General features: G+C 35.9%; 1 protein-coding gene across 4 annotated transcripts in view; it reads left to right on the top strand.

Annotated features, from left to right (window-relative positions):
- CTNNA3 (catenin alpha 3) overlaps positions 1 to 17,505 on the top strand; it is a 1,563,160-nt gene that overhangs the window by 1,505,437 nt on the left and 40,218 nt on the right. For all 4 annotated transcript variants that reach the window (XM_053663824.1, XM_053663825.1, XM_053663823.1 and 1 more), the window contains one exon: positions 4,658 to 4,792. In XM_053663824.1, coding sequence (XP_053519799.1) covers positions 4,658 to 4,792 — 135 coding nt within the window. The remainder of the gene's footprint in view (positions 1 to 4,657; positions 4,793 to 17,505) is intronic.

The raw sequence follows: 17,505 nt of genomic DNA, 5'->3' as shown, positions 1-17,505 counted from the left end.
TGATTGTTTTCTTTTATTTTGGGGGGGTGTTGTATTTTTTTTAGATTCCATATACATGCGAAATCATATGGTATTTGTTTTTGCTTGACTTATTTCACTTAGCATGATACCCTTTAGGTCCATCTATGCTCTTGCACATGGCATTATTTTATTCTTTTTTAAAATTTATTTATTTTTAGAGAGAGGGGAGGGGAGGGAGAAACAGAGGACAAAAAACATCGCATCCATGTGCAAGTGATGCATAGATTGGTTGTCTCTTATACACCTCCAGCCAGGGACCTGGCCTGCGACCCAGGCATGAGCCCTGACCAGGATTCAAACCAGCAACCTTTTGGTTTGTAGATCAACACTCAATTCACTAAGCCACACCAGCCAGGACAATATTTTACTCTTTTTTTTATGACTGAGTAATAGTTCATCATATACGTACCATCTCTTTTCTTTATCCATTAGAGGAGCATTCTTAGAGTGGGAATTAGTCATTCTACTGATTCTGCTCCTAGGTGGTCAAAACCCAGCAGAAAGGCTTTCCAAATGTCAATAGGAAAAAAGGCGTTAGCATATTTTGCATTGTGGAATTGACCAATTAGTATACTTTCATTGCTTCAGTTACAAATCTGACTACAATTGTTAGGTATAACCAAGATTCTCATCAATTTTGGAAATAAAGGGTAAAGCTGCTTCGAAGAACTTTTTGTTTTATTTATTTATTTATTTATTTATTTATTTATTTATTTAAACTTTCAGAGATGGGAAGGGAGGGAGAAAGAGGGGAACATCAACACATGGTTGCCTCTCACACGCTCCTGCTGGGGACCTGGCCCACAGCCCAGGCATGTGCCCTGGCTGGGAATTGAACTGGCAACCCTTTGGTTCACAGGCCACACTTAATCCACTGAGCTATGCCAGCCAGGGCTGCCTCAAGCAACTTTTAATTTCAAAGTTCAGCTTCAGACTTTTTACTCATTTAAGTTATTTTTTTTTTCTTAACAGAATTCTAAACTTTTCAAGTATGGCTTGGGAAGAGTCCCTTGAGAGAGACTATTTGTTTTTCTTGGTGACTGCAACACTGATTACTGGTTAAGAATCTAATTATTAATTTGCAAATTCAGTTTTATCAGATGTTATATAATAGTGCTGGTATTTAAAGAAAAAATCTACACGAATCTCACAATTTACAGATAAGAGTGTCAATTTAACAAAAAATTACAAATCAGAGTGGCAATTTACTGTTTACCATGTAAGATAAAATGGCAAGAAGACTGATACTGTTCCTGGATTGTAGAGGTAGGTTAATATAACCAGATCACGTCAGTTTGAACACCAGCTCTACCGTTTATCAACAGGGCCTTCTGCCAACCTCTCTGCACTTTATTCTTTGCTAAATGGGGATAACAGTAGAACTTACCTCATGGAATTGTGTGATGATTCATAGCATAAATATAGGTAAAGTACCTGGGATTGTAAAGGCAGACCAAATGGTCTGTGTCAGAGACGAGCATTGAGTTCATCCATAAGAACAAAGAATAATTAAGACTATTACTAAGTGAGAACAAAGAAAATGGTGTTTTTGTTGAATGTTGTATAGAAGAGAGCATGGTACAGAGAAAACTAACTTCAAGACTTTAGACAAAATATATACTCTATCAGAACTTAGTTTGCAAACATGCACCATGACAATAGTTAGATGAGTATGCATGATGTTCTCATGACCCACCCATGTTGTCACAAATGGCAGAATTTCATCTTTTGTTAAGGCTCAGTAGTATGAGCTTCTTTGTATGTACCACAACTACTTTATCCAGTCATGCTAAATGAAAAAATCCAGACAGAAAAAAAATCAAGACCATATGATTTCACTCATATGTGGGATATAAACTGAAAGCAACAAATGAAGATACAAGAAAAACAAACAAATTCAGACACAGACAACAGTAGGGTGGTTACCAGAGAGAAGGAGGGTGGGGGTTCTAGAGAGTGAAGGGGTTCAAATACATGTTGACAGAAGAGGATTTGACTTCAGGTGGTGGGCACACAATGCAATATGCATTTTTTTTCTAGCTGTTAAGAGTTTGTTTGTTAATCAGCATCACCCCACTAAATTTAATTAAATTAAAAAAAATAATCAAATCTAGATCTAAGTAAAATGGCACTGTGAGTATTAGAATCATGTGTGTAAAGAACATAGCACAGTACTAAGCACATAGGAAATACTTAACAAAGATCAATTTCCTGTCATGGTAAAACAATTAGATGACTCACCTGTCATCATTATAGGTAATTTTAAACAACTAATGTTTGTCTTTGAAAAACTCTAAGCACTGTTCACTTCAAAATAGTGCTGAAGACACAGTTTTGCCATGAATTAATTTTTCTTTGAAACTATGCAATCCACAGTAATCTGTGATAAAAAAAAATACACTCCAAATTCTCTTAATTTTAGTGATCTAAAATAAAATAGATTTGAAAGCCAATAGATGTGGATTCAAATACTGGCTCTGGTATAAGCTCTTCAATCATGAGAAAGGTGTTATATTCCCTAAATGTCTGATTTTACAGCTGTAAATTGGGTTAATTCCTTCCTCTTCCTCTTCTCTTCCCCTTCTTAATTTATCTCCCCCACACACACACACTTTTCTGTCTTCTCTTTTGCCTTAATTAGTTATAATTTAATCCTTCCTGGGAGATTTGGTGAATTACCCTTACATCCTCATTTAAAAGTGTAAAAAAACTTTTAAAGTCAAAATTGCTCTATCATCTTCCCCAATTGTCTCTCTGGCTGCTTGCCACATGTCTTTGTATCATTTCATATATCTATGCTTATCTACCTATCTAGCAGATTAATAGTATTTCTGCAGAATGATTTATATTTTTTGCTACATTTGGTGATTCACTTTTATTCAAAGGTCACATGTTTTTGTCTTGTTCACACACACATTCTGAAGCTGTGTGGACTCGTTTATTCAGCAAATATGAAAGAGATTCTCAGGGATTTTTTTAACCCTCACCCAAGGTCATACATAATGATTTTGGAGAGAGGAAAGGGAAGGAGAGAGAGAGGGAGAAAAATATCACACCACTTGACCGGGGACCAAACCTGCAACCTAGGCATGTGCCCTGACCAGGTATCAAATCCAGGGCCTTTTGGTTTATGGGACAACCCTCCAACCAACTGATCTACTTGGTCAGGGCAACTCTCAGGGATTTTCCAATGAGACTCCAGTTTATCCACTACTAGGTAAAAGTGGAAGTGCATAGAAAGTTTTTTTCTGGTCTTTATCCTACCATTTTTCTTATATTTTAGTTCACTAGAATTAAAACTTTTATGGTAACCTTATTATAATTATAAATGTAATATATAATTTAGATATGTAAAACAGGAAGAAAATAGAATTGTTGACTTTATTGTTTATTTATATTTTCATATAGTTATTTCTTAGTAACTGAATATTTTATACACAAAGGCAACCATAGGTTTTTAAACAATTTAATTAAGATAGTAATTAAATTTTAAGTACTGAGTTTTTTCATCTTCCAAAACCATTTTCCACATCCTTTGAAAATATTATTTTGTTGACTATATACTATTGCCTTATATAAAGAGCATTCTCATTTAATCTTCCTACTATTGTAGGACATTTATTTCCAAGTTTTGCTTTTATGAGTAGTGCTGCAATAAATATTCTACATAGAATTACTCTCCACATTTCAGCATCTTTATGAACATGTATTTAAATTAGAATTAAATTATTGGGAATTAAAAAGAACTACTACAATTGCATAGGAGAAATGACACAAAGATTAAATACTGACCACAGATATTTTTCATGTTATGATGAAGCTCAAAGCTGTACTCCATACTTCCTTACAGAAGATAAAATAATACAGGAGACTTTTGGTAAAGAAATTTAATACGTCTCTAAAACAGGATCCCCTCTGTGTCTTTGCTCCAGGTAGATCCACAGCTGTTAAGTGAAAGTATTGCTTTTGTCAGTAATAACTAAGAGCATTAAATACTGAAGAGAAGATAATATATTGTTTGTTGCAGATGTATTTTTTATGCCTATGTAAGTACCAAAAGCTCAGACAATGTACAGCTATAGGTCCAGAGAAGTGTTCTAATTGCAACTTGAGGTGAAAGGAATCATTGTATTTTAAATACATAGTTTTTATACCTCTAATCTTATTGTTAAATTAATTGCAACATGTCATGTGCCTCTGTGTGTCTGGAATTCTTTTTTTTAAAGATTTTATTTATTTATCTTTAGAGGGGAAGGGAAGGAGAGAGGGAGAGAAATATCAATGTATGGTTGTCTCTCATGAGTCCCCTGCTCGGAACTGTCATGCAACCCAGGCATGTGCCCTGACTGGGAATTGAGCTGCGATCATCTGGTTCCAAGCTCAATCCACTGAGCTACACCAGCCAGGACTACTTTTTTTTTTTTGGTCTATGATGGAGTAAATAAAGTCAAAACATGGAAAAACTCTTCTCATAGTGGAAGCATGTCAGAATCTGCATGGGCTTGATTTGAGAATTGGGGCTCAATGAAAATGAAGTCACTGCCTTGTAACTTACCTGCAATGTCAATATGGATTCACCTTGATCTGCTTATTATTTATTTTGCTATTTCCATTTTTATCTTTTGTGCATATTTAGTGTCCAGATCCATCATGCAAGCAGGACTTGTTGGCCTATCTAGAACAGATTAAATTCTACTCTCACCAGCTGAAAATCTGCAGTCAAGTTAAAGCTGAGATCCAGAGCCTGGGGGGAGAGCTCATCATGTCAGCTGTGAGTACTGCCAAGAGCTAATATCGTCACGTGTAGAAGATGTTTAAAACCAAGCGGCTACACGCCTCCTTACTCCACCAAAAATTATAGGTCCATATAGGCTTTCAACTCAATTGGAGGGTAACAATTGCACTTAAACTAGTGAGAAATCTCGTCAGATTTCTTAAAGGTGTGTTAAATAAGTGCACCTTGTTTTTATTTACTTCTGATAGTTTAGAATGAGTCAGGTTTTGTAAGCCACTTGGATATAAAATAAATGTTAACTCAGAGCAAGATTTTCAGACTTCAGAGATAGTACAGAGGGAACTCTGAGTTGAACCCTATAATTTTCATTAAGTTAATGCATTTGGCATTATAAATTTAAGTAATTACTCATGATTATTAATTTATATTCCTTTTACCATTATTTATTTCAATATCACAGAAATGCAGGTTTTGAAAACTTTTATTTCCATATGTAATAGTAGAAGCAGAGTATGATAGAACATTATAGATTTAGAGGAACTTTCATAAATTCTTTGCGGACCCTGAGTTTCAAGCTGCTACAAAATGACCATACTAAAAATAATGTCTAACTTTTCTAATCATTTTTGATAACAATATATCATTGCTTCAGAGTGGGTATGGTAATAAAATATTTTACATCTATGGTGGATTCAGTTATCAGTGACTTTGAGAAGGGCATGGATCAAGACCATAAATTTAAGTTAAAGTAAAACATCATGAATGTTATAGAAACTTATATTCATGAAGATAAATTTTTAAACATGATAATAGCATACTTATACATTTGTAACATCTAGGACCTCAATAGCCTGACACTGGACTTTCCCACAATAAAATTTAAGATTCTTTAAAAAAATGTAGTTACAAGTGGGCAGCGACCAGAGGGGAGAGGGAGGGAATAAGGGGGGGGGGGGGGGGATGAAGGCGATGTAGTTACAAAAATGCAAGCAAAGGATTAATTACCATCAAGGGTAGAGAGCAGGGAACTAAGCTTTATTTTATGCTTTCTATTTTATGTCATTTAATCTTCATAATAGCAGGCCACATAGATTGTTTATTTCCTTGTTTTGCTTACTTTAACACTCGAAAAAATGAAATTCATAAAGGTTAAATAGCTTCCCCAAGGTCATACTAGTAAATGTCAGAACTGGGGTTTACTTTCAAAGACCTATTTCTTTCCTGTTCAGGAGAACAACCTTGAATCTACGATGAAAGCGAAGACCACACATCAAAAGTGAATAATTTGGAAATTATGTGTAGTTATTATTAGACATAACAGATTTAGTTTCCTTGATATTTTTCAAAAAAGAGAAAACAAACTGACAAGCCAACACAACCTGTACAGTATTGATGTTCTGTCACTAAGGAAAAATGTATTTAACATGGTCACAATGTATACACACATAAGTGTGTGTGTATGAACACATACATGTATACAGACAAGCATACAGAGACATGGTATGTGTATACTTACACATGTAGTTAAAAATATTGTATCTTTAGCCTGAATTATTAGACGTTCACTCTACCCTTTCTCAACAGTATAATATTTTGTGTTTAAAAAATATTTGTAGGCCAAAGTCTGCCTTTTGTTTACTTTTCTTAATTTATCACTCCCACCATTATCACATGGTATAAATCCACATGAATTTTGTCTTTAAATTATGTGCTACTTTTTTATGTTACCTGAAAATAAGGTTTCAAAAAAACTTTATAGAAGTTCAGCCTATACATTACTGCTGAAATATATTACTATTAGTTGTCCTTCCAAAATGTAATTTTTATCAGATATATGAATTGAGTTTGCATTCATTTCTGTTTGGTATGACGATTCCAATTCATAAACTTTATATATTTTACAGAAAGATTAGCCATGAGCCATTTAGAATTTTTGATTTACAATTTAAGCTGAGTCATTTTATAAAATAGGAAATAGCACTGCAATTTCAAAACTATTTGTCATCATTTCACCAACATTTTCCATTAGGAAACAATAAATCTCAGAATGGGAGCATGCCCCAGCTTGGATGTTCTTCTACTGCCCCTCTTGCATGTAGATCCCAGAAAGCTATTAAAACACATTCCATTTGTATGTGACAAAGTATGCTTTCTTTAATCTCTTCATGACCCCGAGTTCTCATCTTGTTCCTTTTTTCCCCTTAAATTGAGAAGGTCTTATCTAAGTCATCATCTTCTCTATAAGGTCTCCTGAAAAGTAATAAGCAAGTTTCTAAAGCAGGAAAACTAAGGAGTTTTCAGACATTTCAAACATTACAGAAATTTGGACTCAAAACTATAGATTATTCAAAGTTCATTAAATAAATTCTTCATTTCAAAATCAAGTTCATGAAATATTGCTTGGAGCAAATATATTTGGTTAAAAAGAGAAATGCATTTCTGGAGTGAATGTGCAGAGAGACTTCTGGGTCTGGGGTACTGTGATTTAGTGGAAAGAAGATGAATTTATAGCAGAAGGGAATATTTTCCAGTTATTCTTATATATATCTGCAAGCACTTACCCTAAAATTCCATGTTTTACTTACAAGGAAAGCCAAGTGTGATTTGATTAGTCCAAAGTGGTTAGTCCCAAACCCCAACCATGAATTGAGTATTGTTTCAGTAGTAGGCAGTGCAGAACACCCAGGGATGGAAAGATGAACAGAACAACCTATTCTAGGGTGCTCAAATATGTGCATAAAATATGCCTAAAGACACAAACTGACTCCAAAACAATATAATGAACACACATTAGTATGCCCAAGAGAACATAATAAGAGCTGAAGAAATAACTCCTTTGATATGGCAAGTGGGCAAGAGAAAGCATTATAATTGGCTTGATTAATTATACCTTGATTAGTATGTAAAATCAAATGTATATCTGTGGGGGGGAGGAGCGGAAAATGATTCAAGGTACATGGCACAAACAAAATTAAAAAATGAGAGAAGAAATTTTATAAAAACAGCAAACTGATGGGACTGTACAGGATCCCACTCGGTACTGTTGGTGTTTGTTTGGGGCGGTGGGAAATCGAAGAGAACCTGAAAAGGAAGTTGGAGCTGTTTCAAAAGAACCATTGATAACATTTTAATCTGACTCTGTGGGCAACAGAGAGTAACTGAAAAAAAAATTAAGTTTGAGATGGGCATAAAGAGATCCATATATTTGGAATTTAACTGTTTTGGACAAAATAGGGATAGTATGACAGGATGAAGGAGGGACTGGAAGATAGAGACCTGTTTAAGAATTTTTTTTAGTCTAAGGGACTAACAGTGAGGACCTAGATGAAAGCAACATTAGTGAGAATGGAGAGCAGTGTATCCATGAAAGAAAAAATCCTGAGTTAGAAGGTATTAGAACCAATGAGCTATTGAATGTTAAGATTGAAGAAGAAAAAACTTGGTTTAATTCCAAAGTTTTAAGATTTCTTAACTTGTCCAACAGTTATATCATTAACTGAAAGCTATAGTAGAAGAAAGAGCAGATTCAGAAGAATAAGATGATTCATTCAGGTTTTGCCTGTTAAATTTAAGTGACTACATGCATCTAAAGAGAAAGGTCTAGGAGAATGAGTAAATGGCTGTGAAACTCAGGCAAGAAGTATGATTGGGAAATAGATGGGACCATGCAATGAAGTTATGTTGAATGAGACAATATAACCGAGACAGAGGTCCAGAAAACTTTTTCTACACACAAGCGACTTGAATGTTCCTGCCTCTGATACAGAATTAGTTGAAACAAATTGGGAGTTTACTGTCTCCATTTAAAAAAAAAGTCTGAGAATGGGCAACCCAGGACTGTTACGGCAGCCTCACAAAGCCGTGAGAGAATCAGGAACTTTTGTCTTTCTGCTTTATTATCCTTGATTTCTGGTTTTCATCCTACCAAGTCAAAATATGACTTCTCCGGCCTTAGGTATGCCTTTTATATTGCAGACAGAGAGACAGAAACAAACATTTCTTACATCTTTTTAACTCCCTTCCAAGTGCTTTTTTTGAATATAGTATTGTCCAGAACTTAATTACATGGCTATACTTAATTGTAATGGGTGCTGTGTAAACTTCATTTGTTTGTATGTGTTCATCTGGGCACATTGCTTTCTCCAATTACATCAGTTTTGTTTCTGTAAATAGAGTGTGGGCATTGCATAGCCACTAGCAGTTTCCACCATATCCTTCTGACAACCCAATCCACACCAGCACTCCCATGTATTGTGATTATCTGCTTTCTATGCATATTTTCCACTGGACTATATAGTCTTGAGTATTTTTTATTGATTTAGGGTACCGTCACCAATGTCTATAAATAATGCAGAAATTTCAGGTTGGCTGAGCCTTGAAGTGCATGTTGGATTTTTTTATCTTTTCCAAAGTAGTATCAGTAATATAGGATAAGCAACAATTAAACCATAGTGGACTGAATACTGATCATACAATGACAGAAGGTGGTAAAATAAATTAAATTCTCCAACAATTTGTAGCTGAAAGGAAGGAGAATTTTTGCTGAAACATCCCATATTTTGGCTAAATAGGAAGAGTAGTTTTCTGTTAAGATTGTGAGTGCTGTGTCCACAGTTTCATTTTAACAAAAGAACAAGGTAAAGATATCCATATATTTAATCACTTTTCAATATTGCTCAGAAGAGAAAATAATCCAAGTTAACAGCAATGATTCAAGATAGTAATCAGATGCACTATATACTAGACACTGTTCTACCAAGGCATTGGCTGGGTTATGGAACATGGCTCAACTTCAGGTTATCCCTTATTCACATGAACATGAAGCCAGCATGGCCTTCCAGGGGCTGCCATTAGTCAAAGAAAGAAGGCCTATATAAAAATGAGTTGAAAAAATGATAAAACAGGATGAAACCATCTTATTAAGCCTACTGTTACACATCAGTTTTTAGCCACCTGGACTTGTTAATGAGCAATTTAAGAAAATATAACTCTAGGAAGATTAAAACATACACGGTCACCCAAGGGCAGTCTCATAAATACTGTATCAATTGTTTGTCTACAGTCCTTATGCACAGCGCCAAATGGAGAAGCTATTGTACTTTATAGAAGGTGTCTCACCATGAAAACATGTTCTTATATGTTCTAACCTATATATGAAAACATAAAATTTAGGATAAGAAAATAGAAAATTTAATTGCTTAGAAACTCTTAAAATTACCCTTTCCTCAAGTGTTGATTCTAGGCTAACAATTTTTGTACTACTTAAAACTGATTAATTATGTATTCACCATGTTTTGTATATTTCTTTTAATTTGTTTAACTGTGCTCTCTTACCCTGAGGCAGGTGTGCCAAAGCCACAATTAAAAAAAATTGAATAAATAAGTAAAACTAATCAGTCAGGGGGGAAATATCAGCGAGACTGAAAATTTGCCAAGCAACTGCAACTGAGTTTTAGCAGAAGTCAAGGGGCAGTGTGCATTCAATTAGGAATGAAAAGAAATAACAACAGTGCAGCTGTTGACCAAAAGAGCCACTAGGGCCTGCAGAACTCAGGCGATCAAGTTCATGCAGAATGACTTAGTAGGTTAATGTGCTTGCCATGTTAAGATGTTAAGGGAATTAGCTAATGAGCTTTCTGAACTTACCGCAATCATTTGTAGTCATCAAGAAAATTAAGGAAACTACAGAAGAATTGGAAAATTAGCTGAAGTATTTATAGATTTAAAAGGAGGAGGGGAGATAGATAAGATGGGATGGAGATAGGTGAAAGAAAGGAAGTAAGGGAGAGAAAGGCAGAGAAAGGCCAGGAGAAAAAGTAAAGAGAATACACCTTACCAATAAATCTAACACCAGACTGTTTTCTATGTGTTTGTTTAATGTTGGGTAGGAGGCAAATGGAAGTGATTGGACCTTAGTAATTCAATACTGCATTTTAAGAAGAAGAGAGCCATGGGAGTCTGCTTTCTTGTTTTGTTTTATTGTAGTAAAGTAGCTAAGTTCTCAAGGTATCTAGATAAACTGATATCCCCATGGATTCAATTGTTTAATTTCCTTTTTTAATTGCAGTTTACATTCAGTATGTTTTTGTATTAGTTTCAGGTGTACAGCATAATGGCTGGACAATCACATACTTTACAGAGTGTTCCCCCTTTATTTCCACAACCCATTTGGCACCATACAGAGTCATTACAATATTATTGACTGCATTCCCCATGCTGTACTTGACCTCCCTGTGACCCTTTTGTAAGGAGGTATTTGCACTTCATAATCCCTTCACCTTTTCACCCAGTCTTCCAAACCCCTCCCTTCTGGCAACCATCAGTCTGTCCTCTGTACCTCTGTCTGTTTCAGTTTAGTTTGATCATTTTTGTTGTTCTTTAGATTCTGTTAAGTAAAATCATATGGTATTTGTCTTTCTCTGGCTGACTTATTTCACTTAGTATAATACCCTGTAGATCCATCTATGCTGTCAGCTATGGTAACATTCCATTCTGCTTTATGGCCAAGTGATACTCCCTTACATATATGTACCACCAGTTCAAGGTCACTTCAACCTGCAGGACTTCCTGTAGCATTTCTTGCAGGGCAAGTCTAGTGGTAATAAACTTGCTCAGCCTGTGTTTACCTCAAAAAGTCTTAATTTTTTTTTTTACACTTTCAAAGGACCTTTTGCTGGGTATAGTATTCTCGACTGACAATTCTTTAGCACCTTGAATATATCATTTCATTACCCTCTGGCCTTCAAAGTTTCTAATGAGAAATGCTTATTTTCTTATTGAGGAGCCCTTGTAAGTAAAAAGTCGCTACCTTCTTGTTGATTTCAAAATAACATTTTTTTGTTTTTTGCTTTCAACATTTTGATCATAATGTGTCTTGGTATGAGTCTTTTTCAGTTCATTCAAATTAGAATTCATTGAGCTTTTTGGATGTTTATATTCATGTATTACATAAAACTTGGGAAGTTTTTAGACATAATTTCTTCAAATATGCTTTCTGTCTTTTTCTCTATTCTCAGATTCTTAAAAATAAGTATGTTGATAAACTCAAATGTGCCCCACATTCCTTTAGAATCTATTCACTTTTCTTCAATTTTTTTTTCTGCCTGGTCCCCAAAGGTGTTCATTTCTTTGTCCATTCTTCATGGTTGCTTATTCTTTTGCTTACTCTAACCTGCCTTTGAATCCCTATAGTAATTTTTTTTATTTTAGTTATGATGCTTTTTAGTTCCAGAATTTTCTTTTGGTTTCTTTTTGTGTTTTCTTTCTCTTTATTGATAGTTCTGTGTGTCCATCTATCATGTCTTCCTTTAGTTTTTTTTAAATTTATTTTTAATTGATTTTAGAGGAAGAAAAAAGGGAGGAAAGAGAGAGGAAATATCAATTTGTTGTTCCACCTATTTATTCATTAATTGGTTGCTTTTTCTTTGTGCTCTGATCAAAAATCGAACCTGCAACCTTGATGTACTGGGATGATACTCTAACATACTGCGCTAGTGGGCCAGGGCCTTCTTTTAGTACTTTGAGTAACTTCAATATAGTTGACTTAAGGTCTTTTTCTTGTAGACTGACATTAAGCCTTTGTCATTGATAGTTTCCTTAGGTTTTCTTAAGTGGAACATACATCTTTCTTTATATATTATGTGCTTTTTTTCTTGAAAACATGACATTTCAATCTAATAATATGTTAACTCTGAAAATTAGATATTTTCCTTTCTCAGAACTTTTTGTTTGCTTATTTTTTGTTTTTGTGGGGCTTTTATTTTGTTGTTTCATTTTTTGATTGTTTAAGGCTATCTCTGTGCCATGAATCAACCTGAAGTGTAGCCCCAAATTTTCCTCACATCTTTTCTAAACCTGGGTATGCACAGTGACTTTATAGTTTCCTCTTTATACATGGCTATTAAAGAACTTCCTAGTCTTTAATGTCTGGCTTCCAAAAGGGGAAAAGATGAAAATGAAAGAGGTCAATAAGATGCTGAAACTCTAAATCCCCTGGAAGCCACTTTAGCCAGATTGGGAAGGGCTTGTAACAGTAAGGGCAGATGTAATAGCAATGGCCCTGCCTATTTGTCTGCATCTGTGATGAAAAGAGTGACCAGTGATCAGGGTGCAGAGCCCTGATATCTGGAGGGCAGAGTCCTCTTACTCATCCTGGCTTTTACACACTGTGTGCACACTGCGTCAGGAACACATGCACGGCTGCCTGGCAAGTGGCTGAGGAGTGTCTGATGGATAGCTGGTATCCTGCTGATTTTGATATAAATTAACCATAATGTACCTTCTAAGCCTTCCTCTGTGAGCTGAAAATCTTTAATAGGCTCCGGAGTTCCTATATAGTTATGTCAGACAAATTCCATCAGTGCAATTGGGGCCTGGGGTGGAGGCAGTATTCGGGTGCTTCCTATTCAACCATTTTTCCAGAATCCTTGATCTCATCCCTTTGGCTGTCTCTTAGCCTTCACAGTTGCTTTCCAAAATTTCCCTGTCTGCCCTAAGTGACATATTATAATGTGAGGTAAAAAATAGTCTTGTCTCAATTTGTTTTAAAAAGATTCTTCTAGAATTTTGCTTAAACAAGGTACATCAGCAAGAGTGAGATCAGAGGCTTTAGCAATTACCTATTAATTTTTAATGTAGAGGAAAGTGAGACCTGTATATCAAGATGGTAAACTCTATTGTTCATGGTTAAAGGATTGATTTGACATGGCCTTGCTGAGACTGTTTTGGTGTCTGTCACCAAGCAGCAGTGGTATGCTTTGTGAAATTAGATCCTCTGTGCAATTAAGAGATGGAGAAGAGAAAACATCTAGATAAAGCTCATGCACACTCTCACAGAGGCTGGTAAGGAAGGAAATAGGTGGGGTGAGAAAAATGTGATTGTTATGTGAGGGTCTCTACTATTAAATTAACTCCACGTAATAACTACCCTATTCTTGTTTGTATGTCAAATATTTTTTATTATTAAAAATGAAAGCATTGGAAGAATTTAAGACTCAGTGGAAAAGCCTATTTCTGTTTGAGAAAAAAAAGTAGCTTCATTTTAATCAATCCTTAAAAAAAGAAGAAAGATTAATGATTTCTATCGTGCACTAGACAGTCTGAGCCACAGAATTTCAAGAGGTAGAAGGAGAGGCTGTGGAAGTGAGCAGACGGCCCGACAGCTGTGGGCTGTGCCAGAGTCCCCATTAGGCAAAGTGCAGCTGAAGGAAAAGAGCAGGACTGGATGCAAACGCCCTGATGTTTATGAGTTCAGTTGGAAGCCGGGGAGAAAAAGCACTGAAGAGAAGGGAAAGGAAATAGAAATCAAGGACTTAAAGATTCTCGAAGAGCGAAGGGCTGGCATCAAAATCCATGACAGTGTGGATGGAGGCAGAGCTGAAAGCAGATGCGGGAAAAAAACACAAGACAGTAGGGATGGCATTTGCCAAAGTAGCCCTTTCACTCCGTGGCTCATGCTGAATTTATGTTTGTCGTTGTAGATTTTGAAGTAGTGCTGGTTGTATTCACAAGGTAAAAGTTCCCATGAAGGTGTGTTTGTGGCATGTGTCTGTTTTCCTCAAGCAAAATCAGTGCAATCCCGCATTTTCTTCTTTTGATTGGTAAAGTCTGAAGGATAATATTAGAAAATCAACAACTTCTATCATGAATAGTAAACATTGACTTTTATATGTTTGTTTATTCCAAGCTTTCTCATCCTTGGCATTGTTGGCATTTGGGATTTGGGGCTGGATAATTATTGGAAAAGGGGGCCTGTTCTATGCACGGAGGAATGATTAGCAGTATCCCCTGGACGACCCTCTAGGTGCCAGCCCCCCCACCCCTACTCTGTTGTGATACTTAGAGATTTCCCCTGGCACTGCCAAATGCAAAATTTCCTCAGGATGAGAACTATTGGCTTATGGGAGGATAAAAATTAAGGGAAATCTAATAATGCTGTTATGGATGTTGCTACTCCAGCCAGATTCTCTCACCTGGTAGTTCACCCATCTCCCAGCTCTTGCACGTGTTGGCTGCTGACATCTCACAGCTGCTCCCTTGTCTGGATAATTGCCCTCAGCCAAAAAGGAATCACCCTGTTTGCCCCAGAAGCCTATAGCCAGTGGCTGGGAGGGGAATACAAAAGGCAGACTCCTTGCCTCCAGGTGGAACCAACTCTGCCCTGCAGTTTCACAGACGCTGTGAAATCAGGCCAGAACTGCTCTCTGGCTGACATGAATAGTGTTCTTATTTACCTCTACTCTCACCCACACTACATTCTTTCTCTGTCTCTACCTTTCTCCTGAGAATAGGCATTCAGAAAATTATATGTGCACATCTTTTAGGCTCCCTTTGAAGGCACCTAGTGAAGAGATAAATGAAGCATCATTGTGCCTTTATGGTCACTTCCTCTTTGGATGAGAAAGAGGTGATGCTAGAAGCTGCTGCATTTGGTGAACACTCCACTTATACTGAAACATTTATATGTGTTATTTTATCCTCTCAACAATGCTACAGGTAAACTCGGGGTATTTTGTTGACAAGAAAAGTAAAGTTAATAAATGAACGTGACTTGCCAAATGCCATATGGTTAGTAAGTGATGGAGTGAAAATGTGAATCCAGGCTCTCGTCTCAGAGCTCATTGTGTCATTCCACACTGACATGTATTTGTTCTCATTTTGCTGCCCTGGACCAACAGCACAGAGACGAGTAAACAAGGGCCTGGTTTACTGAAGGATCTAACTGAGTTTCTTGAAAAATTTATTGAGAAACGAAAGACGAGCAAAAAAAAAATAATCATAACAAATATTAATTTATAAATAGAATTTGTATTTTTATTCTTATAAAATTGTAGCAGTTTTATTAATCAAGGAGAATATAAAATAGAGACTAAAAATAAAAACGGATACTAAAGATTTTTTGAAATAAAGAAAAGAATTGGGTATGATCAACCTTTTGGATAAATCAGTTACTCTAGTTATATTCAACTGAAAATTAATCAGTATATTATTTAGTTGTCATAGCTTGATTATAGACAGCATAGACATTTATCTAGAGAGAAAAAATGTTTATCAGCCTTTAAATTTATAGAAACATTTATTGTACATGGTCATTGCTTGTGTAACAATTGGTAATATGATGAATGATGTCCTAACCTAGGGATCTGTGGAAGACATAAATGTTCAAATGGACATTTCTTACACTGACCTTCAATAAAAGCTGAAGTTACAGCATTAAATCTCAATTTACTGAAGCCTTTTCAGCAGGGGGTTGTGATAATATGGTCAAAAATGTTGCTTTCTGATGATGTAGCTGATCAAAAAATAACACCCTAACAGTCCACAGGGCACAAGTGCATCAAGTCATCTCTGCAGTATTAGACGTCTCAAGAAAGTTTTCGGTCAAGCCATGGGTCAGAGGCAATTCATGGTTGAATTGTACAACTGAGTTCGGCATGTTTTCAGAAGGCGAGCGTACCCTTTAGTGTGAGTCTTCTTCCACTGAAAGCATTGAGCAGCTTTTCTGGGTTAGTACACACATGGTATTATTCTTATTGCTAATGACAAAACTGGCACCTTCCCATGAAAGTTCTAGTAGTATTACTTATATTTTAATCAGGTATGGAGTAAAAAATACTTCTCTTCTGTACAATGATAAATTGTCTTTAGCCTCAGTTTCTCCATCAGATAACATGAAAAAGAACAACCACCATTGAAAAAATTAAGGAAGTTTTTTTAGTCAACAACACCAAATTAGTCAAATTAGATTAAGTTCTGCTGTCATAATAAACAGCTCCTAATTCTCAATGACTTATAAGAATGAAATGTAACCTTTTGCTCACATTTAAGTTTGATACAGGTTGGTAGGGTGCTAGTCTCTATGTTGTTACTCAGAACTAGGGTTTATGTGCTTTCTGTAGTCAGAAAGGGGCCTCCATCAGCTCTGTACCAGCAAGGTGTTACTCACTGCCTGATACATGCCTTCTGATGGGGTAACAAGATAATGTATGTGAGGTGTGCAAAGAAAATCATTTTTAGTCTAGCCTCAGGTGTCTAGCATATAGCAGATGTTCATGAAATATTCACTGGCAGCAATAGTACAGTAGTAGTCAGAATAGTAGTTAATTTTGGATGGTGATAAGTATCATGAAGTAGTGTTATTCATTGATATGTTTCATCTAATGGTTATAAAAATTTATGTCAAATTAAGTTTAAAGAAAGAAGCCTCGAAAAATGTCCTTTTAGTGGGTTAATTCCTCTGTGTATCATAAAATGGTTTATTGCCCATCTTTGTTTTAGCGGCAGCACTTGACATTGGCTTTGAGGAAGAGTAATCATCTTTGCTTCTGAACCAAGGTTAGAGTTTGGGCCACACGTGGCTGATGAGTAATGGAGGACCTGTACAGAGTCAGTCTTAGGCTATCCTTAAGTGTTTTCAGCACAAAGTAAAAGATCTTCACTTGTTGCCAGTGCTAATGGAGACATGAGGCCTTAGATCTGAAAAAATATCAGGCATAGAGATATTGTTATTTAACTTTAGAGTCTTTATACAAATGTCACATGTTCAGTTACTGAATTGTAGTATCGGGTACAACTTCAGCTACCCAAAAATATAGGGGACTCATTGGGCAAGGTTAGCATTTCTGATAGCATTGGATTTTAAGATGTTGGGGACAGTAAGACAGGTCAGTGTGTTACAGACATGTTTAAGAGCAGTGCAGAATTAATAAACAAGTACATGTTGAGGAAAATAGATACCAAAGATCTGCAGC

The sequence above is a fragment of the Artibeus jamaicensis genome, unplaced genomic scaffold (genome assembly GCF_021234435.1).
Source record: "Artibeus jamaicensis isolate MK-2021 breed Jamaican fruit bat unplaced genomic scaffold, CSHL_Jam_final contig_332, whole genome shotgun sequence".
Taxonomy (NCBI): Eukaryota; Metazoa; Chordata; class Mammalia; order Chiroptera; family Phyllostomidae; genus Artibeus; species Artibeus jamaicensis.
Note: the sequence above shows the minus strand (reverse complement) of the source record. Positions and strands in the feature narration are given on the sequence as shown.